Genomic DNA, 27943 nt, shown 5'->3' with positions numbered 1-27943 from the left:
GAACGAACAAAGGGGGATCCCCCCTTTTAAAGGATATTCGTCTGATGATGTAGTTCCACATCCGTCCTGATGTGGGCCATGCACCTAGGGGGAGCACCCCCCTTCCTTTGTCTGTGGAGGCATGGTACCTACAGTAATGATACATCTTATATATATACAGGGTTGCCAACTTTTCAAGAACACTTGGAGTGAGATTTGAACCTGGAGTGGGTGGCGAGTGTAAATTGTTGACGGGGTGGGGGGGCTGGCGAACGTAATTTGTTGACGGGGGGGGGGGGGGTGGCGAACGCAAGTTGTTGAGGGGGGGAGAGGGGGGTGTAAAATGGACACAAATTATATTATTATATCGCGATCAATCGATCGACCAGAGCAAACTAGTAACTCATTGAATCATAGATATGGATCAGAGGTTAATAAACTAGATTTTTTTTCGGCGTGAGAAATCGGATGTGTGGCGTGAGAGCGTGTGAAGACAGTCAAATGCGTGTGTCTCATGTTCAATGCGTGAGAGTTGGCAACCCTGTATATAACTGGTATGGCACCAAACCTCTCAAATCTGTCAAGCTGTCATTGGCTCAGGACACATTGAAACACCATGAGTCAGCGGCACAAACACTGAAAGACTATGAGCCAGTGAAAAGCTACGAAACATTTTGAAGCAACGACAAGCATGACACTGGTGTTTTGATACAAGCTCCCACACAGCGTTTCAAATCACTCCACTTCAGGAAGATTGACTCACGCTCTGAAGCTTCTGTGTCATTTGCCCACCACTAGCTGACAAGATAGAACTGGAACTAATAATGTTAATGACCAGAATTTAAAAAATCATCTAGATGGACATAATCAGTGTTATGAATTATTCATAAGAGCAGCTAGATAGAGTATAATAGACTAAGATCTAATCTGTCAGCGTTGTGCTGTTGTCGCTGAAATTATACGCAAATATCTAACAAAAATGTTAGTTTTCCAAGGTAGAAATATCAGTACGTCATGGTAATAAACTGTGGTTGGCCGTCCTACCACCGTAGTTCAAGGCACACTCTGTTGCTCTGCCACAGTGCTCAGTTTGGCAATAATAATTAGCGCCAGATAAGGCAGAGATGTCTGCCACTTGCTCGATTAATCTTTCACACTAATCGAGTGTAAATTCACCATAAGGACTTGTCTGCTACCCTTTGAATTAATCTAATGAGCGCTTCTGTGGCCATGTTTTAAAAAACTTGCCTGTACTGCTTAGCGTGCTATAGTCCTGTTCTGATTGGCTGCCTGACGTGGAAAGATGTGGAACCCGATTGGCTGAACAAAGTGGAGGGCTGTGGAATCTGATTGGAAGGCTGATGGAATCAAATTTGACTATAATTTGAATGTAGTGGAAGACCATGGAAACGAAAATGCATTCTGCTCGGATTGCATTTTCAAAATGCATTTTGACACAGTTTGAGCGCTGTTGGTATCGTAGTGTTATTGCAAACAGGAGAGGCTCTATTTCTGCATTAACATTTGAATATTGACATCTTTTTTGCATGGTGGTGAGCAGAGGTGGGTAGGAACGCGTTACATTTACTCCGATACATTTACCCAAGTAGCTTTTTGGACAAAAATGTACTTGTAAGAGTAGTTTTAATATGAATGACTTTTACTTTTACTTGAGTAAATATGTGCTGAGAAAAACGCGACTTTTACTCCGCTACAATCGGATTTGCACCGCGCGCTACCGTTACTTTCGTTTTGTAAATAATTCATCTTTTCAGTGAGAAGACTGACCAACGTCTCATCACCTGAGTATGAGTGACCAATCAAATGAAGCCAGTCAGTCACGTGATCACATACGCAAACCGTAGCAAGAAAGTGACAGAAAAACCTCCCGAGCATCCCTGACCTCATACAGCCAATGCTTACATTACAAACGTGTAAAAGGGCAGTTATATAATGCGCTGTCAGTTGTGTCTACCAAAACGTGTGGACATTTCAGCCTACAAGAACTCAACATCAAATTTGAGGAAACACGATGCGATAAGTTTGCCGTATGTATAATTTTGTGTAATGCTATATCTCTGAGGTACGTTTGTATGATGTAATTATTAAATGTAACGCAGTGCAATACTAAAAACCAATTCACACTCCTAGTGTACACACTAGCAATATATGATGATTTAGTTGAACCAAAGTTTGCTACAAATTGATTCAGTTGGCGTCAAGTTGTAGCTACACGTATTGGCTGACAGTCTCATCAGTTAACTCACTACTTGAGTAGCTTTTTATCAAAGTACTTTTTAACTTTTACTCAAGTAAATTTTTGGATGCATACTTTTACTTTTACTTGAGTAACATTTGGTTCAAGTAACAGTACTTTTACTTGAGTAAAATTGCTGAATACTCTACCCACCTCTGGTGGTGAGGTTGAAAATTACATTTCAGACACGTTATCACAGAATGCAAAGCATATTAAGTGAATAGCATTTTAATTACAATTTTTATACAACCTTTGCATGATTACATGAACTTGATAATTCAAATCGGGAAATACATTTTCATTTCAATAACGGCACAAATTGTTAAGTCCAACTCCGCCCTCCTCCCCAGTCCTGTGTCATCTGCCCTAGCCCCGCTTTGTTTTCTTGTTTCCTTGGTTTCCCTTCTGTCTGTCACGCCTCTGTCCTCATTGTTTTCACCTGCGTCTTGTTTCTCTCACCTGTTTCAGTGTATTTAATCGCCTCTGTTTTATCCCTCGTTGCTGGTCATTGTGTTTGTAAGGTTTTCTTTATTCCTGTGCTCTGTTCCTTCCATGTTACCGACCCTGCTCTTCACCCCCCACCTTTCCTGTGTGCAAACCTTACAGGTCCGCTTGGTTCTATGTTGTATGTCTTATGTTCTACTAGTGATGGGCAAATGAAGCCTCTTGAAGCAATGAAGCTTTCCAACCCTTTGCTTTGCAAAAAGGTTCATTACTCGAGGCTTCATTCATCACTCACTAGTGACATCTGCTGGTGAAACTGTAACAGCCTCATTCAGTTGGATCATACTTTCAAAAATTTGTAAATGCAATATTGTCACAAAGTTTCCATCAAACTCATGTTTAGTAACAGGAGAATCAATTAAATCATACTTAGTTGTCATGTTTTAATTATTAAAATGATTTGTAGCCAATCTAATCCTTGACCATTAGTGGTTGTGTTGGGTTTTCTTGTATGTCATGAACGTATTTGACAATGAAGATATGTTGTACTTTACTATATTGGGAATTGAGTGGTTGTTGAGGCAGACTGAATATTTTGAGTTAGAAACTGATTAAAAAAAAAACAAAATGTGTTTTAAATAATTGCTTCTTGGGGGTTCTAGATCTGGTTTGGTAGTCATGGCCTGGTGGTTAGGGAAGGGAAGTGGTTATGGAACTGGTCTTGTAACCGGAGGGTCGTGGGTTCGATTCCCAGACCTGAGGCCATGACTGAGGCGCCCCTTAACCCTCAATTGTTCACTTATATAAAAATGAGATAAAATGTAAGTCGCTCTGGATAAGGGCGTCTGCCAAATGTAAAATGTTTTTAACATTACAAATAAGGTTTGCCTCTTCCAATGGTTTTTAGTCTGTTTTTGATGTGTGAATCTGATGTACATCCTGATCAAACAAAAAGAATTTAGAACGTTCCAGATTTTAAATTTAACCACCTTCTACAACACGAAGCAACAGGGTTCATAGCGCTTTTATTTTGAAAAACGATACGCAAAATGAAGCAATGACGTGGCCGATGTAATGCGAGGCCTCGTTTGTTGCTGATCACGTGATTTTGCTCAATCTAACACAAGCTCCGAAGCGGGGCTTCATCGGACACGCCCCTTTTTACTCGGTACACGCTTCGAAGCGTAGCTTCAGATGTCCCATCACTATGTTCTACTCCACATTGCAAGTATCTTGTCCTCTGATCTCCTGAACTCAATTTTAGTTACCTTGGTTCAGTTAGTTGTTTCCAGTCGTGTGTATTCCCCTCATATATTATTCTCTATCCTAGTTAATGATTTCAGTTTTCTCACCTTTGATGTATGCGTTGTCTTCCCTGTCTGTCTGCCTCCCAATAGAAATGTTCATGTTTAGTTGTATCATTAGTTTTGTATTTCCAGGTTTGTGTGTTTAATGCCTTGGTTGTAGTTAGTCTTTATGTTCATTCGGTTTTTCAGTCCTGTTTAGATTGTTTGAGCTTAGTATTTCTGTTTATCGTGCGTGTTCTTCGTAGTAGTTAAGGTTTGTTTGTTAGTTATTGTCTATTCTCTGTGTAGTGTAGTAGTCTGTGTAAATGAAATATGAATATATGTCTACCACATTGCAAATATAAATGGAAATTAGAATTTTGAGCTTGTATGAGTGGAACATGTAAAAGCAAATGCATTTAATGTTTTCATTTTAATATTGACAGAAAAACTTCCATAATTATTAGTGGTGGGCCGTTAACGGCGTTCGTTAATTTGATATAAAAATTATCACCAATAGACTGTCGAGTTTCAATTGAAAGTTGTTTTTTTCTGGCCATTTTGTGAGTTTAATCGAACCCAACAATTGTAATGCTCCAGATTCTCAACTAGCTTAAAGGAATGTCAGTTTTATAGCTTCTCTAATCAGCAAAACTGTTTTCAGCTGTGCTAACCTACTTGCACAAGGGTTTTCAAGGGTTTTCTAAATATCCAATAGTTAGCAAACACAATGTACCATTAGAACACTAGAGTGATGGTTGTTGGAAATAGGTCTCCATACATCTATGTAGATATTGTAAACCAGATGTTTACAGCTAGAATAGTCATTTACCACATTAATAATGTATAGAGTGTATTTTTGGTGCATTTAATGTTAGCTAAATTGAAAAAAAAAACTGCTTTTCTTTCAAAAATAAGAACATTTCTAAGTGACCCCAAACTTTTGAACGGTAGTGTGTATATAAATATATATATATAATTTTTATTTTTTTTTCTATCCGCTGAATGTCTGTGACATTACATGTGTACTGTACACTTCCTGTGTGGGGTGCCGGACTAATGGGTGTTTATGTAGGTCCTTAAATTTTTGGCAAGCATGTGATCTGGAGAAGCTCTAATTGTTTGCCTTAAAAGTTTGCTATGGGACAGAGAGCTGTGCCCCGGACACACCTACATTTATCGGTAGCCTATCAGTATAATTATTAGGGGTGGGCATAGATTAATTTTTTTAATCTAGATTAATCTCACTGAAATCTTGAAATTAATCTAGATTAATCTATATTAAAATGGCTCATATGCGTGCTACCCAAGTAATGACTAAAAGCCAGCTTTTGAGATAGGGTTTCTTAATACAGGGGGTGCATTAGACCAGGTGGCCATCTCCTGTTTCCAAAATGCATCAATGACTGCTTGAGGAAGCTGTTCTACTTTGATACTTGAAGAAAAAAAAAACATGCTCAATAAAATGTAGGCTACTCGTGTTCAAGGGTTTATTCAGTTAAACATGAATTTGTAAGCCTACATACTGTACATTAAAAGGGGTTGATAATATGTTTATTCAGCTAAACATGATATTTCAAATGTAAGCCAACATTTAGTACATTTAACCTCACGGACGTAATTTGGAGGAGTAAATTGGACGTAATTTTTCAAAAGCCGGTTTTGGTCCTCTGCAGTTTTAACGGTTAAAAAGAAATATTTAAATCGAATCTAGCGCTAGGACCATGCAGAAAACGACCGCTCCGAGCTCTGCTCCGGTAACACTTTACGTTCCTAAAAATGAATTTTCCATGAAGCAAACCTGGCGACTTTGTGGCTGCATCCATGTAAACACACGTACGATTTGTAATTCACAGGTTTGAAAACTCGTTCTCGCCCCTACTGTGCAATTTGGTTAGGAATACAGCCGAGCTAAACTATCAAGTTGAAAGTCATCATAGTTTGCTTACCCATTTTGACCCAGTTCCCAACCCAACTTTAAGAATAGATTAACGGCGATAATTTTTATATCGCCCGATAAGAGTATAAAATTAACGAACGCCGTTAACGGCCCACCACTTATATATTATATATATATATATATATAATTGCAAGTATTACTAGATTCATAATACTTTTGCAATATATAATTTACATAAGTAGCATTTTTTTCTCTGGATAATTTGATGGGGGAGACACCCCAGTGCCCCCTGTGTGTTTAAGACACTGGCTGAAGCAATGTATTGGAGATAATACATGGGCATACTGCCTGTATTGTAAGGTTGATTTCTATGCCAACTAGTTCCTGCTAACTGCTACTCATATACTAACATTTAACAGCAAAAAAACTATGTAATTTAGGTAAAAATTATTTATACAAAGCATTAAAGTCATGTAGTTCTTTTGAGAAGTGACTGCCTATTTCAAATGCAACAGATGTTGTTCATTTGTAGTTCTAACATATTTAGGGTGTTTTTACTCATTTTTTATCTCTCCCAACGTTATTCCTTTACACAGCTTCAAAAACATGAATTATGCAAATTAGGTGATGACATCATTTAGCGAGTTCTAGCGACTTTTAGGACAACCAATAGCGACTTTCCTTACTGAGGAGTTGGCAACAGTGTTCCTACATACCTGAATGTGCCCAGTCTGCAGTGGGGATCCTCCAGTCTAGCAGAGAGCAGCTTCACTCCTGAGTCTCCTGGGTGGTTGTAAGTCAGATCCAGTTCTTTCAGGTGTGAGGGGTTTGAACTCAGAGCTGAAGCCAGAGAAGAACAGCCTTCCTCTGTGACCAAACAACCAGACAATCTGTAGAAAGGAGGGAAAAAGAGGGAGAGACACAGTGAAAGAGATGCATTTCCAAAGCAGCCTGTATGGGCGATAGAGAGGTCAGTAAGTGTAGTGGAGGCTTCACCCTGTGCTTTATAATAAACTACTGACCTGGTGAGGTCTTGTATTCATTCCTCACCTATGATCCTATGATGATGATAAGACACTTGGGGCAGTGCTGTTTTACAGGCTGTGTTTCACTGCAGGTTCTATGTAGGAATGTGTGTGTGTGTGTGTGTGTGTGTGTGTGTGTGTGTGTGTGTGTGTGTTCAGCTCTGTGTAGGAGTGTGTGTGTGTTCAGCTCTGTGTAGGAGTGAGTGTTTCCATAAATACCCAACACATGTGAACAAGGAGTGTTACATTTCTCTTACATCTCTTTAGGTAGAAATCTGTTTCAGGAAATCTGCTTATGCTTCACAATTTTTTCTTTCTCTCCACAATGTGGTTATTTAATTAAATGTAGTTCATGTATTTAATTCTAACAGAAAATATTTGGAATTATTTAAGCAAGAAAACCATAATCATATTATATAATCATATATATATATATAATCATAATAAAAACTTATAATAATAATAATAATAATAAACTGTTTCCATTCCAGATTAAATTGACAGAAAACTCACCTGAGAATCTCCAGTTTACAGTTTGAACTCTTCAGTCCAGCACAGAGCTGCTCCACTCCTGAATCTTTTAGGTTATTATTATTGGTAATCTCTAGCTCTTTCATTGAGTTTTCTGTTTGTAGAACTGATGTGAGAGATTTGCAAGACTCCTCAGTGAGACCACAGCCAGACAGTCTGTAAAGGAGTAAATTCAGTGCAAAATACAGATCAATCAGTTGATGCTGGATTCCAGAATATGAACTGCTGATAAAATTATCCTCTGTATGTTGGAAAATAGGATGAATTTAATTGCATTAACAGATTAAAAAGTATCAAAGCAGAGGCCAGTAACTGTAGTGAAGGCTTCACCCCGTGCTTTATAATAAACTACTGACATGGTGAGATCTCATATCCATTCCTCAACTATGATCCTACACCACCAAACACCCTCCACAATATTAAACCTAGTAATCCTAAACTGCTTAACTCTGAACTGTGATATAATGTAGTCAAATGTATGTGCACAAGCACTGAAAAGGTGGAATTTTCATAACATGTCATTTTAAAATTGGGGTTTATGTCATATGTGTAAATGAAATTAAAATATATTGCCACATTTTCATTCACATTAGTGTGGACGTGGACGTTTGGAGTTGGCACATTTATAAGACACTTGGGGCAGAGCTGTTTTACAGGCTGTTTCTGCAGGGTCTATGTTGGATTGTGTGTGTGTGTGTGTGTGTGTTCAGCTCTGTGTAGGAGTGTGTGTGTTTCCATAAATACCCACATACATGTGGACAAGGACTCATCTGAGTCTCATTAGAGTGTCACATTTCTCTTCTAGGAGATTCTGGTAATCTGCTTATGCATCAAAAAATTTTCTTTGTCTCCATTATGTGTCTGGAGATTAAACGGCAGTGCTGTTTTACAGGTAAAAACAGGTAGTGTCTTTCTGCAGGCTCTATATAGGAGTGTGTGTGTGTGTGTGTGTGTGTGTGTGTGTGTGTTCAGCTCTGTGTAGGAGTGTGTGTGTTTCCATAAATACGCACATGTACATGTGGACAAGGACTCATCTGAATCTTTTTAGAGTGTTACATTTCTCTAGGAGATTCTGAAAATCTGCTTATGCATCACAAATTTCTCTCCAAAATGTGGTCAGTCAATGAATTGTAGTTCATGTAGTTAATTTTAATAGAAAATATTTGGAATGGTTTAAGGAAGAAAACTTCATAAAAAAGTGTGAAATTGTCTTGTGTTACAGAGGTGAAATTAAACCTTTTGATGGTTTAAAATCCCACCAAATCCTGATTGGGTATAACAAATACGTTCCAGCATTTTGTACATATTTGTGTTACTTGTAGGGGTGGGATGCGATAAAAAAAATTAATCAGAAGCTTTGTAATTAATTAATTGAAATTAATCGCATTTTAATCTCATTTCAGTATTTAACATGAGAAATATTAATTTAAGTTTGAATGATGAATGAATCATAATCATAATTATGAACATAATCATAAACTTCAACATCTTGTTTATTTTTCAACCAGTTTATTCTACTACACAGACCAATAGATGAGTGCAGAATACAGTTCAGAACAGTGGAAATTCTGACCAAAAATGTTGTTTAATTTTGGGAGTTTTGCTCAGGATATTGGAAGAATTTAAATAAATCAGAAGATGTTTTTAATACCATTTTAGGTGGCCTAGAAGTGGTCTAGATGATGACTGGATCTTCATCATCTATAGATTCATCATCTATAATATGAGCTGTCACACCAAGATAATTCTTGTTGCTAACAGAGGTCCAGTGATCCCCAGTCAGAGCCACATTTGTGGCGCTCTTCACAATAACCTGTTTTACTTCCCTTTCCTCATCATACAGCTGCTGGATTTTCTTCGACATTGTCTGTCTGGATGGTAGTTCGTAACTTGCATCAGTTGACGCAATGTGCAGCGCGTCTTGTATCTTCGACCACAGAGAGCGAACAACACTGCAAATAATGTGACGCGTCATGTATAAACGCGTGCGGAGTCGCGCGCTACGGTCACTCGCGAAAGTTTAATCCAGTCTTAATGGTCCAATGAAGGTAATTAAAAAAGGACAGTTCCTCACTTTAAAAAAAACACGGACATGTCCTGGGAAATACGGACGTTTGGTCAACCTATTGTACTAGGAATACATTTATCAGCTAAGTTATCATTACTGACCTGCGCGTTAGCCCCAACATGTTTTGCGTTGAGGTGGTAACGAAGGGTGGAAGTGCTCCTGTGATAAACTCCTTCCTACATAAAGTGTAAATAACACTATTTGTGTTTGTACTTCCATTTGGAAGTTTCTTATATTTAAATTTCCCATCCACCAGCGTAGCCTGCTAAGTGGCGGACTTAGCAATTTGGGGGCTCAAGGCGAATTTAGCTAGGGGCCCCATCAACATTAATATGCGAGAAATAAGTTCGCTAGTCAGGGGGGCCCTACAGTGGGCTGCAGTGGGAGGGGCCCAAGGCAATTGCCTAGCAATGCCTCTATGCAAAGACCGCCTCTGATCTCCATCATGATTTTATTGTGCGTCCATATAATCTGTATGTCTGGAACTCGTGCACTGAGAAACATTTAGTGTGTTAATTTTTTTAGTGCGTTAATTTTCCTGTAATTAATTAATCGAAATTAACGCGTTAAAGTCCCACCACTAGTTACTTGTGTGGGGGAGTTATTTTATTTTGTTGAATGAACTGTAATTATGTATTGTTTCTTTAAGAGACGCCATTTTGTGTGCGCATTCTTGCGTCACTCTCAGTCTTTGAGAAGTGAGGAAAGAGAAGGTATGTAATTCATGGCTCCAACGTTAACTTATTTTTTTCATTGGTTAGAAATGTTATAAGTAAACGGTGTGTAATCAAAAAATTATAAGTAAGAGCGTAGATGTGTGTGCATGGGCGCAGATGGAAATTCTGAAGTGAGGGGGACCAAGCTGTACAATATATACGTTTATGCTTGTAGATGCTAGATTTCGGATGGGGTCAATATAAATCTGGAGGGGACATGTCCCCCCCGTCCCCAGTGCCATCTGCACCCCTGTGTGTGTAAGCTGTAGTATAGCTGTGAACTTTGTAAATTGTTATTTTTGTACATTTCATTTGATGTATGTTTCTCCGCCCTAAAGAGCTAGTGGCCCATGTGCTGAGGGAGAGCGCCACGCAGGCTACACATTTACTAAAGTCGTCAGATTTTGTTTCATTTGTTTGCTTATACAGATCAGTCACCAGCAAAAATAAAGAGAACTGTTTAAATCGACCGGGATCTGAATCTCCATTCAGCCAGACTAACACAATGCAGAGACACAACGCAGGGTTACACTTGCATTGCCTTGTGTGCTAGTATTTTTAATACTGTACTCAAAGGAAATGTATTATTTTAAAAAGGAAATTGAATTTTTAAAAGGACATAAATCTTTATCTTATCTTAATATTCATTAAAACATTGTAGTGTCACCACACTTTACCGTTTGCCTTCTAGAATAAATTGACAGAAAACTCACCTGAGAATCTCCAGTTTACAGTTTGAACTCTTCAGTCCAGCACAAAGCTGCTCCACTCCTGAATCTTTTAGGTCATTATTATTAATCTCCAGCTCTTTCAGTGAGTTTTCTGTTTGTAGAACTGATGTAAGAGATTTGCAAGACTCCTCAGTGAGACCACAGTGGGACAGTCTGTAAAGGAGGAGTAAATACAGTACAAAATACAGATCAATCAGATGATGCTGGATTCCAGAATATGAACTGCTTATTAAATTATCCTCTGTATCTGTCATGCAGCTCAACCTTGGAGACTACAACTCCCAGAATTCCCCACATCGTCTGACCCGTTCCTCCTCCCCTCAGTAATAGTTCACACCTGGTTGTGAACTATTACTCATCATAGGCTATTATATATATCAGGACACTCACTAAACTCTTTGCGAAGTATTGCCAACATTTTGAAAGCATACCAAGCGTTTTATTTCCTGCATTCTATTCGCTTTGTGGTTCGTTCATGAAAGCTGCGCTTATTAGAGTGAGCCTCGTTTGAGTTAGCCAAACATTTATCTTCCATCTAGTTTTGTTCTACTAACGAAATCCAGAGGCAACCTGTTCCTGCTAATTCAAGCCTGGCTTTTGTAATCGACGATCATGCGCGTGCACACAGTATTTAAACAGCATCATTAATCAATATTCGAAAAGGCAAGAAAATGTCGAAAGAGCTGAAGGAACGAGCAGCTTTTTTTCTTCTTCTGCTGAACAGGATCTACTTATACGTCTGTATGAGGAATATAAAGACATTATTACGAAGAAAGGCAACACGTCCTGTATTCATAAAGTCAGAGAAGCTGCCTGGGAGAATAATGCAGACATAATTTAATCCATTCATTACCATTTTAAAAGTAAATTAATAATGTTAATTAATCATTTCCTGAGTTAGAAGTAACATGAGCGGGGTAAAGAGAACGTGGCAGCAGGTCAAGGTGAAATATAAAAATATACTCCAGAATGGTAAGTACAGTTGATTAGTCTAATGTGCAGGAAAAGGTAAAACACCATATTAAATAACTGTATAAAATATTTTAGCAACCAGAAAGAAAACTGCTACTGCTGCTACTGGTGGTGGGCCTCCTGTAGCAGCCCTCACTCCTGCAGAAGACCTTGCTTTAGAGCAGTGGTTCTCAAACTTTTTCAATCATCCCCCACCTCAGAAGATGGGGAAATTCCATGCCCCACCACCAAAATGGTAATAAAATACAAATGCAAGTTTTAAATTGCGAACGTAATTTGTTGGGGGGGGCGAACATAATTTTTTGAGCGGGAGGGGGAGGGTGGGTGTGGCGAACGTAATTTGTGCAATTTGTTGAGCGGGGCCAGTAAAGATTCTTTAAAGAGACGAATCTAGCCATGGTTCGCGGTGTTCCGCAATCATTTTAAACATTCGGGGCATATGCAAAAACAGGTCTCTTTCATTTCATTTCTTCCAATTGCTCGCGCCCCACACTGAGAAACGCTGCTTTAGAGCAAAACAGCAGACGCCCCATCATTCTGGATTTTGATTAATATATTAAGGAAGTGCTTAAGCACAAGGCAAACCTTTTGAATTTCACGGCAGATCTTTGCCTTACTAAGATGTTCTGCATCCCCAACGCTGTACAGAAATGCACCACTGGCAAAGAAGCGCAAAGCGATACAGACCGTTTGGGGTTTGGTAAGAGCTTTACTACGTCTAGTGGTCTTCTCAATATATGGCCCCAATAATTTACAGAGATATATAATACTGTGTCTTCTGAACCTGCAGCGCTCAAATAAGTAGTCTTCCGGAAAGTGTTGGAAAAAGAAAATTAAAGGCTAATAACTTGATGTGTCAATTTAGTGTTTTTCAGGAAGACTGTGGGAAAGCAGGAGTAAGGAGGCCTCAGTGGCCTTGAGGAGAACAGAAGGAGCCTATTCAGTGCAGGATGTGTAGCAAGCAGTTTTTAGATAACCAGGCACACAGGCTGGGAGAAGAGGAGCAGGTGAATTTCCATGGAGAGCAGCCAGGATTGGGGAGTTATCGAAACTTAACAAATCGAAACTTATGGACAGGGAGTATGAAAGAGAGGACATCGCCCAGCACGACAGGCTTTTCGCTTGGACACTGCTGAGATCCACTTGGGTTAGGTAGATTCCTAGGCAAACTAGCACCAGTGCACTGAAGAGTTTGTACCATGTATACTTCTATTATATTGCATTCAATTATATTCTATATAAATCATTTTAAAAGAAGTTTTGTTGTCAAGACTTTGCTTGGACCACTCAGTCAAAAACCAGTCGGTTCATCGGGGCGGTGTTGGGGCCCGTCTGGGTCCAGAGAAGAAAATTCCCAACAAAAGCCCAGTGGATCTGTCCTGTCCTGGAATGACCTTGGAGCTGGTAGCATGAATGCTCTGGATTTTCTACAAAGGGGCATGCCATGGTCAATCAGCCTTCACTGTTAGCTGCTCTTTCTATAGCCTACATTTTGGATTGTATGTATCACCTGTATGAAAATCTTGGTAAAGTTGTCTGTATCCATTTCCTTTTTGCACCATTAAGTTAACCACACATTGACATTATTTATACTGAACATATGTGAATTGCGGAGTGATTTGATTTGCTAATAATTTGAAGACAAACGAGGAAGTTTGCGGATAAATATATACCTAAAAGTATCTTTACCTAAATTACTCATTATTTATTATTAATACTCAGGTACAAAAATATATTTTTTGTGATATAGAGTTTATGTATGTTTGTGGACCATAACTGCGATTAGACACTGTATTCCATTTTACACTGACCTGAATTTAAGATTAAACCAATACATTGAAATGTGCAGAAACCTCACTGATTAACATTGAATATGTACTCTGAATATCTAAATATAAATTGCATTTGAAAATATAATTATAAAATTTTAATAATAACCTGCAATAATTCCAAACTAATAATTACAGTACTTAATTAAATGTATAAACATATGATATGCTACATTCACAGCAATTTAATGGATAGAACCAGAGACCGTATATACCAGGGGTACTCAAAAAGAAATGATGACGGGCCACATTTTATTTTTTCAATCACTGACGGGGTTTGTACAAATGTATATGTTGCTCTAGTAACTGAGCGAGGCCTAAGTATAGCCTCTTTCGTGGAACCAAATTTGAGCATAATGAGCCAGGCTTGTCTTAAAAAGCCCTGCTTACTGAGTTAGCTCGCTTCATGGAATACCCCCCCTGGATTGCTTTTTTTTTACATTGTCTTTGGATTACCTCTGGATCCCTCTGCCCAGTTGTTGCCTCCATTTACTTCAATAAACAAAGTGTGTTTAACACTAGCAAGACTGAAATTTCAGGATCTCCAGGACATCACCCCTCCTTCTTGCTAGCAATTAGCCATCCTTTTATTATGCAAATGCGGAGCACTGAGGCAGCAGGTCAAACACTAATATGGCTAAAAGTACGAGGAGTTTCGCAGGCAAACCGCGCAGACCCCCGCTCTCCTTTCCACAGAAAACCAGCTTATCTGTATATCACAGCTTCAAGAAGCAATTCGAAAGTTACAACCCGTGAAACTATCTTTTTTTTATAGCGCGAAGGTAATTATTCCTATGATGAATAGGAATTAATCTTTTGGTTTGAATCTCGCTAAACATTCTAACTGAAATAAATCTTCGCGATAAAGAATAAACGTTGTATTTGTAGTAGGCGTACGTGCTGTGCGATTTTCACAAGGCAAACCAGACACTGACTAGCCAATTTTATGTGTTTCATACGCATTGTATGCTTACTTCATCGCACTAAAGAATAAACTACAATAATGTGCTCGTTGTAGGCATACGTGTTGTGCGATTTTCACAAGGCAAACCAGACACTGACTAGCCCATTTTATGTGTTTCAAAAACATTTCATGCTTACTTCTTCGCACTAAAGAATAAACGTTGTATTTGTAGTAGGCATACGTGTTGTGTGATTTTCACAAGGCAAACCAGACAATGACTAGCCCATTTTATATGTGTTTCATACGTATTTTACGCTTCCTTTGAAGCGCCGACCCCGCGCTGAACATTCTAACTGAAATAAATCTTCGCGCTAAAGAATAAACGTTGTACTTGTAGTAGGCGTATGTGCTAGAAGTTATTTGTTTTATACTATCCAAGTATTATCTAAAATTAAGTAAAAATCGAAATCAATCAGTACAAATTATATATATTCTATCCGTATCTAGATATTTAGACAGAATCAAACATTGTATGCATGTTATTTCTGCAATTCGTCCGTTACGAAACAGCACTAATTTACAGGTAGAGAATATATATAATTTGCACTGCTACATAGACAGGAAATGCCACAAAATAATCTCTGAAATATCATAAAAATTATATATATTCTATCTGTATATAGATATTTAGAGAAAGTCAAATATAGGCATTGTAGCCTACATGTTATTTATGTTGTTCTGCTTTTATGAAACAGCACTACTTATATAAAAATTCTAGCCATATCAATTTTGTTTTTCCACCTAATTCCAGATAATTACAGAACAATTAAATTAAATTTTAACTCAGAGACTGACTGATTATCCATTCATCTATACATCTATTCATCCATCAGATATAAAGAAATGGAAATGCGCAAGTATCGGTTAGTGATTAGCGGGTATCGATACGCATGTCATTAGCGCCTTTGCATCAGCCGCCGTGAAGGTTCACAATTTACACTTGTTGAAGATGGGTGGGGTGTGGTCTTCTCCAAGCTGGGATAAAAACGGATACACAAACACAGGTGAGTCATTTCATATATTTTTCTTGTTCTGCGAGGAAGACACGGACACTACGATGGCACACAAGAGGATTTACACTCCTTTGCAAGCTTTGGCTCTTCTGAACGCAATGGATGACTATGATTCCGACGGAGGAGAGGAACTTTGTTTTAGTGCTGAAGACTCCGATCTGGCACTTTCAACTGGCGCAGATACGAGTGGACAATCGGATGAAGAAAACCGTAGCCCTCCACGAAAGAAGCTGTTGCTAAGGATGTCAGTAAGCCTGCAACGAACATAAACGCAAAAGATGGAACCGCTTGGGAAAAGACTGATGTTGTAAGAAGTCTTGGACACGGCAGCACCACTTTTACGTTCAGTGAGACCGCAGGACCTACAGAGCATGCCAAGGTAATGTAAAAAACTCTTTTCGTAGATGTATACAAGAAAAGTACAGAGGTGAATTTTGCCAGCTATATTTCCTCTTTTGTATAGATGAAACTGTAGTGCATGTTGTAGTGTAGTGCATAGGAAAAAACATTGAATTGAATTTGGCCAGCTATATTTCCTCTTTGTTATATTTTATAAATATATTTATATTATATTTCCTCTTTTTTTTTACATATAAGTAATGTTATCACGGATGTACATAGGAAAAAGCATTGAACTGAATTTGGCCAGCTATATTTCCTCTTTGTTATATTTTATAAATATATTTATATTATATTTCCTCTTCTTTTTTTACATATAAGTAATGTTATCACGGATGGCCAACTATATTTCCTCTTTTGTAGATGTAAAGATGAAAAAAAAAAATTATTTTATATTTCCTATTTTTTTACATACAAGTGATATGATTTTTATTTTACTTCTACAGCGCAGAATCACAAGCAGGTTGCAGAGCTTTCTGTGTTTGATCGACATAGAGATGCTGAGGACAATCACACACTGCACGGTCCATGAAGCCCACAGAGCGGATCAGAGCTGGAACCTGTCTGTCAGCGAGTTGATGGCTTTCATCGCAGTGCTTTTTCTGCGGGCAATACTCTGCCCGGTTGGAGCGGTGGCCGATTGTTGGTCTAAGAAATACGCTGTGCCTGCAATCAAGGACACGATGTCGCGTGACCGCTACAAAGAAATCATGCGGTACTTGCGCTTCGATGACAAGGACACCCGTGCGGAACGTGTACACCAAGGGACGTGAGGAATTCTCCACACATGTGTACACATCAGGAAGTGCCATACTGACAGCGTATGCTCCAAAAAAAAACAAGGCAGTCTGCATTCTCAGCACAATGCACAAACAAGTCACGATCTCCGAAGGCCGCAAAAGGAAACCAAACACGATCACGGACTACAACAGCATGAAGGTATGCGTATATGATGATAAATAATGTCACATTATTGAATTTTTATGTCATATATGTCAGACAAAATGATTATAATGTTTATAATGTAACATAACCTTTTTATGTTTCTTCTTTGCAGTGCGGTGTGGAGATCATGGACCAGAAGGTGCGTGGGTATACGGTCCGCGCAGGAACACGCAGGTGGCCTGTTGCAGTGTTCTACAACATGCTGGACTTGGCAGCGATGAATGCACATGTTTTGTATACGACATGCACGAGGTCCACGGAGAGCAGAAGAGACTTTTTACATGCTCTTGCTGAGGAACTTCGGCGTCGATTCTTACAGGAAAAGACAATGGCGAAAAAGCAACGACCTCCACCTGCTCCTGGAAAGACGACGCAGTGCCAGGTGCAGATACACTGCAACAGGAATCACAGCTCGGAGCGGTGTGCTGTGTGCGCCAAGTACACCTGTCGAAAATGTAGAAAGGATGGGCCATGGATATGTAGCAACTGTTAGCTTGCGGGATGCTCAAAGCGCACTTGGCTGTATTTCAAATGAGATTTCTATTTTTCTAATAAAAATATTGTTGTTCTGCATCACACATTTGTTTTACCCTGTCATTGCTAAGGCAAGAATATCTTTATTGTTGTTATTACTGGGTGGGGTGTGTGTGTGTGTGTATGTATAAAACTTTTACAACGGTTCTATTACCGGCATTATTTCTGTAAATCGCGTATATACTCAAACTCTAACACAATGTGCAAGTATGTTACATTACAAAAAATATAGGTACACAGATTGACTGGTATCTTACAAGTTTGTAGTGGATTCAAAATGTATATATGTTTACTCTGCAGCACGATTCTGTGAATTTGCCATCGCACTACACGTACCGCCAACGCATTGTTTATTCTTTAGTGTAAGCATAAAAAACATATGAAACACATACAAAATCACATAACACGTATGCTTACTACAAATGGATTGTTTATTCTTCTTGAAGCTGTGATATACAGATGAACTGGCCAGGCTGAATTTCCTTGGAAATGGAGCGGTGGTCGGCGCTTTTGCCTTGTGAAAATCGCACAACACGTATGCCTACTACATGCACATTATTGTAGTTTATTCTTTAGTGCGATGAAGTAAGCATAAAATGCGAATGAAACATATAAAACTGGCTAGTCTGTGTCTGGTTTGCCTTGAGAAAATTGCACAGCACGTACGCCTACTACAAATACAACGTTTATTCTTTATCGCGAAGATTTATTTCAGTTAGAATGTTTAGCGAGATTCAAACCAAAAGATTAATTCCTATTCATCATAGGAATAATTACCTTCGCGCTATAAAAAAAAGATAGTTTCACGGGTTGTAACTTTCGAATTGCTTCTTGAAGCTGTGATATACAGATAAGCTGGTTTTCTGTGGAAAGGAGAGCGGGGGTCTGCGCGTTTTGCCTGCGAAACTCCTCCTATTCAGCATATGAATAATTATCTTCGCGCTATAAAGAAAGATAGATTGTAACTTTTGAATTGCTTCTTGGAGCTGTGATATACAGATGCACTGGCCATGCTGAATTTCCTTGCAAAGGAGAGCGGGGGTCGGCGCTTCAAACACGCACATATCTTTAGCAAGACAAAGGGCACTAATCTCTTCACAGCGGGGAAGTGGGCTACTCGGCGGCTGATTTTCCTTGCGACTTTTTTCGTAGCGTTGGCCTTCCCAGTGTTAAGTCTGTGTGCGTTTGTGACTAATACAGTTGTGATCAAATTTATTCAACCCCCAATGCTGCGAAGGGTTTTATGGAATTCAGTGCACATTTGTAATTGTGTTCATAATGAAATCTTACAAGGACTTGTTAAAGAACTAAATGCAACTAAGATAGCATCAATTTTTTTGTCATAAAGTATTAAATGGCCTTTTTGTGATTTCTTCATTGACACAATTATTCAACCCCTTTACGACTACCACTCCTAAGAACAGAGGTTCATTCCAGTGTTTTCCATCAGGTATTGAAAACATCTGTGGATGTCAACGAGCAGCAATCAAGCATGATAAGCACCAATTAGGCAGATTTAAAAGGACTGTGATACTCAGCTCCTTCTAGACATCTACTGGTGTGTTTCCAAGCATGGTGAAGGCAAGAGAATGGTCCCAGAAGACAAGAGAAGAGGTTATTGCTCTTCACAAGAATGGCAATGGATATAAAAAGATTGCGAAGTTGTTAAATATTCCAAGAGACACTATCGGAAGTATCATTCACAAGTTCAAGTTAAAGGGCACAGTGGAAACGTTACCTGGTCGTGGCAGAAAGAAGATCCTGACCGCGACTGCTGTGCGCTACCTGAAGCGTAATGTGGAGAAAAATCCCCGCGTGACTGCTAAGGAACTGAATAAAGACCTGTCAGATGTGGGCACTGAAGTTTCAGCTCAGACAATAAGGCACGCACTGCATAACGAAGACCTCCATGCCAGAACGCCCAGACGCACCCCCTTGCTGACTCCAAAGAACAAGAAAAGTCGACTGCAGTATGCCAAAAGTCATGTGGACAAGCCACAAAGGTTTTGGAACAGTGTACTGTGGTCAGATGAAACTAAATTAGAACTGTTTGGGACAATGGACCAGCGCTATGTTTGGAGAAGGAAGAACCAGGCTTATGAACAAAAGAACACCTTGCCTAATGTGAAGCATGGCGGGGGGTCAATTATGCTTTGGGGCTGTTTTGCTTCTAATGGTACAGGAAAGCTTCAACGTGTGCAGGGTACCATGAATTCCCTTCAGTACCAGGAGATCTTGGAGGAAAATGTGATGGAGTCAGTCACAAACCTGCGGCTTGGAAGACGTTGGACCTTCCAACAGGACAATGATCCGAAGCACACATCCAAGTCCACTAGAGCATGGTTGAACATGAAAGGCTGGAACATTCTAGAGTGGCCATCGCAATCACCAGACTTAAATCCAATTGAGAACCTCTGGTGGGACCTAAAGAAGGCAGTTGCAGTGCGCAAGCGTAAGAATGTGACTGAACTGGAGGCTTTTGCTCCATGAAGAATGGGCTAAGATACCCATAGGTCGCTGCAAGACACTTGTGTCAAGCTATGCTTCACGCTTGAAAGCTGTCATAACTGGAAAAGGATGTTGTACTAAGTACTAAAAAATAATGTCACTAGGGGGTTGAATAAAACTGATAATGATGTGAGCACAGTAAAGACATTTGTGGTTATTCCATCATAAATATTATGTTATGTTTGTCTAATTTATAAGTGCCTCTTTGATATAATTGTAAATAAGATGACTGAAATGATCAAAATCAATGTCAAACTGGCCAAAACACTTTATTTCAGTGGGGGTTGAATAAATTTGATCACAACTGTATGTACCCCACATCACAGTATCTTGTAAAATAGGATGAAATTAATCTCATGAACAGATTAAAAAGTATCAAAGCAGAGGTCAGTAACTGTAGTGGAGGCTTCACCCTGTGCTTTATAATAAACTACTGACATGGTGAGGTCTCGTATTCATTCCTCACCTATAATCCTACACCACCAAACACCCGCCTGTGACAGAAATTATGTCATTCTTGATTAGGTCATGTCATTTAGATTATAAAAGATCATTATAAACTTTATGATTTAGTAAATGTCATTCTGATTAAGCAAAAGGACTACAAAAATAAAGTAGTGTGATTCAGTGTAACCATGTTTAGTTCATATTATATTCATATTATCAGGTCAGGGAGAGTGCAAAGGTTAAGAACACTTTGTTAACTGGTTGTCACTAGTCTACGATACTTGGGTCATTTAGATTAGATTAGATTAGATTCAACTTTATTGTCATAACATATGTACAAGTACAATGCAACGAAATGTAGTTTAGCATCTAACCAGAAGTGCAATAAAGTAGCAAGTGCAAAATGTACAATATATACAATCTACATAGATTTACAATTATAGAATTTGGTATATATTATATAAACTATTTGAAAACTGAATTTGGTGTAAATGTGTTGAGGTTCTATAAACATAATATAGATGGGTATTTAACAATATAGACATGATATACAGATGGAATAATTACAAGAATATCTATATGTATATTACATGTATGTACAGAATATAAGAATTATGAATAAATACAATTTACAATGTTGTAAAAGGTGCATCAAAGTACAGAGGAGTAGTGCAAACAAAATCAGCAACCAGATGTGTGTGCATGTATTACTTGGGAGTGTAATAGTCCATATAGAATATTGATGTATGTGTATGTTAGTTGTGAGCAGAGTTCAGTAACGAGACAGCTCTGGGGAAAAATTTGTTCCTCATTCTGGTTGTCCTGGTCCGGAGGCTCCTGAAGTGCCTGCTGGGCAAGAGAGTAAAAAGCGTGTGAGCAGGGTGAGAGGAGTCCTTAAGAATACTTTTTGACAGCGTTTCTTCTGGATATCCTCAGCTGATGGAAGTGCAGTCCCTGTGATCCTTTGTGCTGTTTTCACCACACGCTGTATTGCCTTGCGTTCAGCAACAGTGCAATTCCCATACCAGACGATGATACAGTTGGACAGGATGCTCTCTATCGCACAACGGTAGAAATTCACAGGATCTCTGAAGACAGGTGCTCTTTCTTTAAAGTCCTCAAGTAAAAAAGTCGCTGGTGAGCCTTCTTGACCAGGCTGGAGGTGTTGGTGGTCCAGGACAAATCCTCAGATATGTGTATCCCCAGGAATTTAAAATTGGTGACGCGTTCAACAGCCATCCCACTAATATAGATTGGGTCGTGTGCATCACCTTTTCCCTTCCTGAAGTCCACAATGATCTCTTTTTTTTGGTGGTGTTAAGGAGCAGGTTATTATCAGCACACCACATAGACAGGTGCTCTACTTCTTCCCTGTAGGCTGTCTCATCATTGTTACTGATGAGGCCGATCACTGTGGTGTCATCAGCAAACTTGATCATGCAGTTGGAATCATGAACAGTCCTGCAGTCATGAGTGAAGAGGGAGTAGAGGAATGGACTCAGCACACAACCTTGTGGTACACCTGTGTTGAGTGAGATGGTGGTTGAGTAAGTATGACCTGATCTAACATGCTGGGGCCTGTTGGTCAGAAAGTCTTTAATCCAGTGACAGAGGGAAGAGTCAATTCCCAGATCGCCAAGTTTAGTGACTAACTTTGCAGGGATAACTGTATTAAATGCTGAGCTAAAATCAACAAACAGCATTCGTGCATATGTATTGCTACTGTCCAGATGTGAAAACACTGAGTGGAGTGCAATGGAGACAGCATCTTCCGTGCTCCTGTTGCTGTGGTATGCAAATTGATGTGAGTCCAGTGTGGGTGGGAGACAGTCCTTCAGTTGTGCCAGGACCAGTCGCTCAAAGCACTTCATGACAAGAGAGAAACCTAGCTTTCTCTACGTTCAATGCTTGCGCTAAAACCTAGGGAAGTCCATATTAGGAGATACACATATTTGAGACAAAGTAGCCTGCTGGGCGCCTGTGTTTTGGAACATGCTGTGCTTAACATAATCTGCTTACTAGAACTGCTGAATTGTGTTTAGGATTGTATATAAGCAGGGGGACTGCCCCCTTGCTTTCAGAGTTCTTGTTCTAGACGAGACTCTCATGTTTGTGTCTGTCTTTTGTCCTTTTTAATGTTTTTATATCTTCATATATTTTAATAAATTAATCATTTTAACCACGTCTGAGTCCTCATCCATTTTCAGAAAATTTCCATGACACGCCACAATAATTAACCTAATAATACTAAACTGCTTAGCTCTGAACTTTGATATAATGTAGTCAAATGTGTGTGCACAAGCATTGAAAAGATTTTTCATAACATGTCATTTAAATATTGGAATATTTGTCATAAGTGTAAAAGAAATGAAAATATATTGCCACATTTTCTTTCACAGTAGTGTGGATGTGGACGTCTGGATTTGGAACATTAATAAGACACTTGGGGCAGAGCTGTTTTACAGGCTGTGTGTTTCTGCAGGCTCTATGTAGGAGTGTGTGTGTGTGTGTGTGTGTGTGTGTGTGTGGCATGAATTAATGAAGAAAACTTCAAGTGTGAAATTGTCTCGTCATATGTGTAGGGGTTTTATTTATGAGATTTAACTAACCTACCTGCTTGCCTACAACCAAGGATGGAAATAGGTGCAGAAAAAGGATTGACGTGCATAAAACTTAAATATCTGACTCCAAATTATAGTTGGTAAGAATCTAAAAGAACTCACTTCTGCAATTTTGTTGTTCTTGAAAAAGTGGCAATGACAATAAAGATTTATCTTATCTTAAAAAAATAGATCAGTGCAGGTTAGAATCAAAATCAGAAAAAGTTTTATTGCCATTGTCAATGAACAGGGTTCACAGACTAGGAATTTGCTTCGGCACGAAGGTGCAACATAAAAACATATAAACAGAATGAATAAAATGAATAAAAATACAGAGGACAATGTACAACAACAGTACTATACAGTATACAGCAGTACATGTGGAGTAGTGCATTCCAAGTAAAGTGACCGAGGCAAGGTTGTAAGAGATAGGTGACATGATTATATACTGTTCTTGATTCCAAGGGCAGAGGGAAAGAAACTGTTCCTGTGGCGGGAGGTTCTGGTCCGAATGGACCGAAGCCTCCTACCCGAGGGGAGTGGATCAAATAGTCCGTGTGCGGGGTGAGAAGGATCTGCTATGATCCGATCCGCTCTCCCCACTGTCCTGGAGATTTACAGTTCTTAGAGAGATGGGAGGCTGCAGCCTATCACCTTCTCAGCGGTGCGCACAATGTGCTGCAGCCTTTGTCTGTCTTTGACAGCGGCCCCGGTATACCACACCGTGATGGAGGAGCTGAGGATGGACTCAATGATGGCCGTGTAGAACTGTACCATCAGCTGGGCCGGCAGTTTGGCTTTCCTCAGCTGCTACAGAAAGTACATTCTTTGCTGGGCCTTCTTGATGAGGGAGCTGATGTTCAGCTCCCACTTGAGGTCCTGGGTGATGGTGGTACCAAGGAACCGGGAATAGTCCACAGTGGTGATGGGGGTATCGATAAAGATAAGGGGGGGCAGGGGGTTTTTGGCTTTCCTGAAGTCCACAATCATCTCCACTGTCTTCTGGACGTTGAGCACTAAGTTGCTGTTGCTACACCAGGTCACCAGCCGGTCCACCTCCTTCCTATAGGCAGACTCATCACCGTCTGAGATGAGTCCAATGAGGGTGGTGTCATCCGCAAACTTAATCAGTGTGACAGAGTCATGGATGGAGGTGCAGCAGTTGGTGCACAGGGAGAAGAGCAGAGGGGAAAGTACACAGCCCTGGGGAGATCCTGTGCTTAAAGTCCGTGTGTTCGAGACAATCTTCCCAAGTCGTACTCACTGACTGCGGTCCGTGAGGAAGTCTTTGATCCACCTGCAGGTGGACTCGGGCAAATGAAGCAGAGAGAGCTTGTCCTGGAGCAGAGTGGGAAGGATAGTATTGAATGCAGAGCTGAAATCCACAAACAGGATCCTACCGTAGGTTCTTGGGGAGTCCAGATGATGGATAAAGTGGAGGGCCAGGTTTATGGCATCATCAACGGACCTGTTGGCCCTGTAGGCAAACTGCAGGGGGTCCAGAAGGGGGCTGGTGATAGACTTGAGGTGGGATAAAACCAGACATTCAAAGGACTTCATGACTACAGATGTCAGGGCCACAGGCCTGTAGTTATTAAGTCCTGTGGCGCGTGGTTTCTTGGGGACAGGGACAATGATGGAGCACTTAAAACAGGCTGGGACATGGCATGACTCCAGGGCCCGAAGCCTTGTCTGAATGTAGCGTCTTAAACAGCCTGATCACATCCCCCTCCTGGACTGAGAGGGCAGCGGGGACAGGTGGGCAATCCAAAGTGATTGAGTGTATTTGTGGTGTGGGGGGTGGAGGATGGGGGGTGTGAATCCATGACTTCAAAACGTGAATAGAAGTCGTTAAGGTTGTTAGCCAGTTTGAAATCTTCTGAACAATGAGGTGCTCTGGGCCTATAGTTGGTGATCTCTTTCAGCCCCCTCCATACGGTGGCAGAGTCGTTAGCACAGAACCGTTGCTTCAGACAAGCATTGTACTTGGATTTAGCCTTTAACACCTCCCTGCTAAATACTTTGCACCTCTTTAGCTGGTTCTGTCTCCCTCTCTGAAAGCAATCTATTTCTGCTGGCAAAGCTGTCTGAGTTTTGGTGTGAACCAGGGTTTATCGTTATTAAAAGTGATTCTGGGGCGTGATGGAATGATGGTGTCTTCACAGAAATGTATATATGATGTCACGGTATCTGTGTATTCATCTAAGCTGTCTGAAGAAGCCTTGAACATGTCCCAGTCTGTGGTGTCCAAACACGTGCATAGCTCCTCCATAGCTTCACTGGTCCACTTTTTATATGTCCTCACGACAGGTTTAGAGAGCTTTAGTCTCTGCCTGTACGCAGGGATCAGGTGAACCATGACATGATCTGAGAGTCCTAAACCCGCACGGGGCACAGCACGGTAAGCACCACTCACTGTAGTGTAACACTGATCCAACGTGTTCCCCTCTCTGGTCGGACATGTGACAAACTTTGTATCTTGGTAGTTCATGATTAAGTTTCCCTTTGTTAAAATCTCCGAGGACTATAACAAGGGAGTCCGGTAAAAACTGCTCCACGTTCATAATCTGGTCCGCCAGAGCACGCTCAGCTTCGCGCACATCGGCGCTCGGTGGAGTGTAAAACGGTTTACAGTTAATGAAAATGTATTCCAGAGAAGGAGAGCAGTGTTGGGAAATCACTGTCACATCAGAGCACCAAGCATTGTTGATATAGAAACAGACTCCTCCACCTTTCGTTTTACCTCTGGCAAGTTCCCGTTGTCTGTCCGCGCGGAGGAGCTGGAATCCCTCAAGATGGAGCGCACAGTCCGGGGTCTGTGTGTTCAGCCACGTCTCGGTGAAGCACAACACACTAGAGGAGGAAAAGTCGCTATTTCTTCTCATCAGCAGCACTATCTCGTTCATTTTATTGGAGAGTGAGTGGACGTTGGAGAGGAAAATCCCGGGTAGGGGCGTGCGCATCCCCCATGTACAAGTACGCCAGCTCGCTTCCCTCTTCGGCGGCATCTCACTTTTCTGTTAATAAAGTGCGCTAATACTGCAGCAGGCACTAGAAACTGGTGGAATGCCTGTAGGGGTTGTTGTTCTGATGTTAAGTAGATCCTTGTGACTGTAGGAGCACGAAGACACACGAATAACGCACAAAAACAAACAAAACAAAGAGCACCCGAATGCCAGGGCACCCGTACGTGGCGCCATCTTGGTATGGATAGGTTATAGAATATACCTAACCAACTTTATAAAGTACCTTGCTATAAACAATAGCCTGCTTTGTCAGAGGTTCATCATAAACATGCGTAGCAGATGGGATACTTTAGAGGGAATTGGTATTAGCATTGATTTACTTTTTAACTGATACTAATAATGAGCTCATCTAGCCCGCTATAGCTATAATCAAGGAAGACTGTGGCTACACAATTAACCAGATTTATTCAATATCCAACAAAATATAAAACAAGAACATAACCATACTAGATTAAAGTAAAAATAATACCTAATGGAAACAGAGATACCAACGGTGCAGGCTGCCTCACGGAGAAGAACCTAGAAGAGCAAGAAGAGCCCCAAAGAGGATGAAGAAGAGCAAGAGACCCCTGCACCCACAAACTCTCCCCCCCCAGCATCTCAAAGGAACAGCGGTCACAAAAACCAGGTTAACCAATGGGAATCAGGTTGCTGGTAAAGACAAAAGAGTGCATTTGCATACAGCGTGCATTCCATACAGGACTGCCACCTTTGGGGTGAAGTCTACAAACCTTCTCAGGGAGTGATAGAACTCTTACCCTATTAGCATAACCTTTCCCAGCACACAAGAAGCTGCAAAATGAGACTAAACATGCCACACAAACACACTAATATAACTAAAATACAAATGGTCAGTTTTATCCCATTGCTATGGGAACCTCTTGAGGTAACCCACCATTTGTTGCCCCCCCATGGTTTTATGGAGGAACACCAGATCCTGTATCCCCCACAGGAACACATCCGAGCACTCCTACATATGTGTACAGTATATGAAAGTGTCCTGATAAATAACCTTATCAAGTGGTGTCAGTATCTTGTGAAGTTGTTCTTTAATGTTGGGTATCTCTTCTTTTCTCTTTCTCAAATGTTCTCTTTCTACTTAATGTAGGTTCTCTACTCTTTTCACTCAAATCTTCTTTCTCTTTTTAATGTAGGGTCTCTCTACCCTTCTCTCTCTAATGTTCTCTCATTCTTTTTCATTTGTCATTTGTCTTTTGAGCCAAGAACACCCAGTGTTTACCCAGGTCTACTGTCTCTGAATGAAAATACTCACATGGCTTTTCTGGATGCTTTGACCACTGGCAGCTAATAAACTCACCTGAGAATCTCCAGTTTACAGTTTGAACTCTTTAGTCCAGTACAGAGCTGCTCCACTCCTGAATCGTTTAGGTCATTATTATTAATCTCCAGCTCTTTCAGGGAGTTTTCTGTTTGTAGAACTGATGTGAGAGATTTGCAGGACTCTTCAGTGAGACCACAGCCAGACAGTCTGTAAAGGAGGAGTAAATACAGTACAAAATGCAGATCAATCAGATGATGCTGGATTCCAGAACCTGAACTGCTGATTAAATTATCCTCTGTATGTAAAAAAAATAGGATGAAATAAATTGCATGAACAGATTAAAAAGTATCAGAGCAGCCAGTATGGGGCGCTAGAGAGGCCAGTAACTGTTGTGGAGGCGTCACCCTGTGAGCTATAATAAACGAATTACATGGTGAGGTCTTGTATCCATTCCTCACCTATGATCCTACACCACAAACCACCCTCC

At 40.2% G+C, this 27943-nt stretch overlaps 3 protein-coding genes across 3 annotated transcripts in view; 2 read left to right on the top strand and 1 right to left on the bottom strand.

Moving 5' to 3' along the window:
* Window positions 1–27943, top strand: part of LOC143525777 (uncharacterized) — a 48073-nt gene that overhangs the window by 12043 nt on the left and 8087 nt on the right. The gene's annotated exons all lie outside the window — the stretch shown is intronic.
* The window catches only part of LOC143510613 (NACHT, LRR and PYD domains-containing protein 3-like), a 50425-nt gene that overhangs the window by 19932 nt on the left and 2550 nt on the right, over window positions 1–27943 (bottom strand). Inside the window, exons 3-6 of the mRNA XM_077000207.1 lie at window positions 27493–27663; window positions 10920–11090; window positions 7405–7578; window positions 6583–6756 (exon numbers count right to left, since the gene is read on the bottom strand). Coding sequence (XP_076856322.1) covers window positions 6583–6756; window positions 7405–7578; window positions 10920–11090; window positions 27493–27663 — 690 coding nt within the window. The remainder of the gene's footprint in view (window positions 1–6582; window positions 6757–7404; window positions 7579–10919; window positions 11091–27492; window positions 27664–27943) is intronic.
* LOC143525816 (uncharacterized) lies at window positions 15724–17676 on the top strand. The gene is made up of 3 exons (XM_077020179.1): window positions 15724–16094; window positions 16561–17053; window positions 17172–17676. Exons 2-3 carry the CDS (start codon window positions 16844–16846, stop codon window positions 17550–17552), a joined length of 591 nt encoding a protein of 196 aa, XP_076876294.1. The 5' UTR covers window positions 15724–16094; window positions 16561–16843; the 3' UTR covers window positions 17553–17676.

Source organism: Brachyhypopomus gauderio, chromosome 1, assembly GCF_052324685.1.
Source record: "Brachyhypopomus gauderio isolate BG-103 chromosome 1, BGAUD_0.2, whole genome shotgun sequence".
Classification (NCBI taxonomy): Eukaryota; Metazoa; Chordata; class Actinopteri; order Gymnotiformes; family Hypopomidae; genus Brachyhypopomus; species Brachyhypopomus gauderio.
The sequence above is the reverse complement of the archived record's forward strand: the minus strand, read 5'-3'. Positions and strand labels throughout refer to the sequence as shown.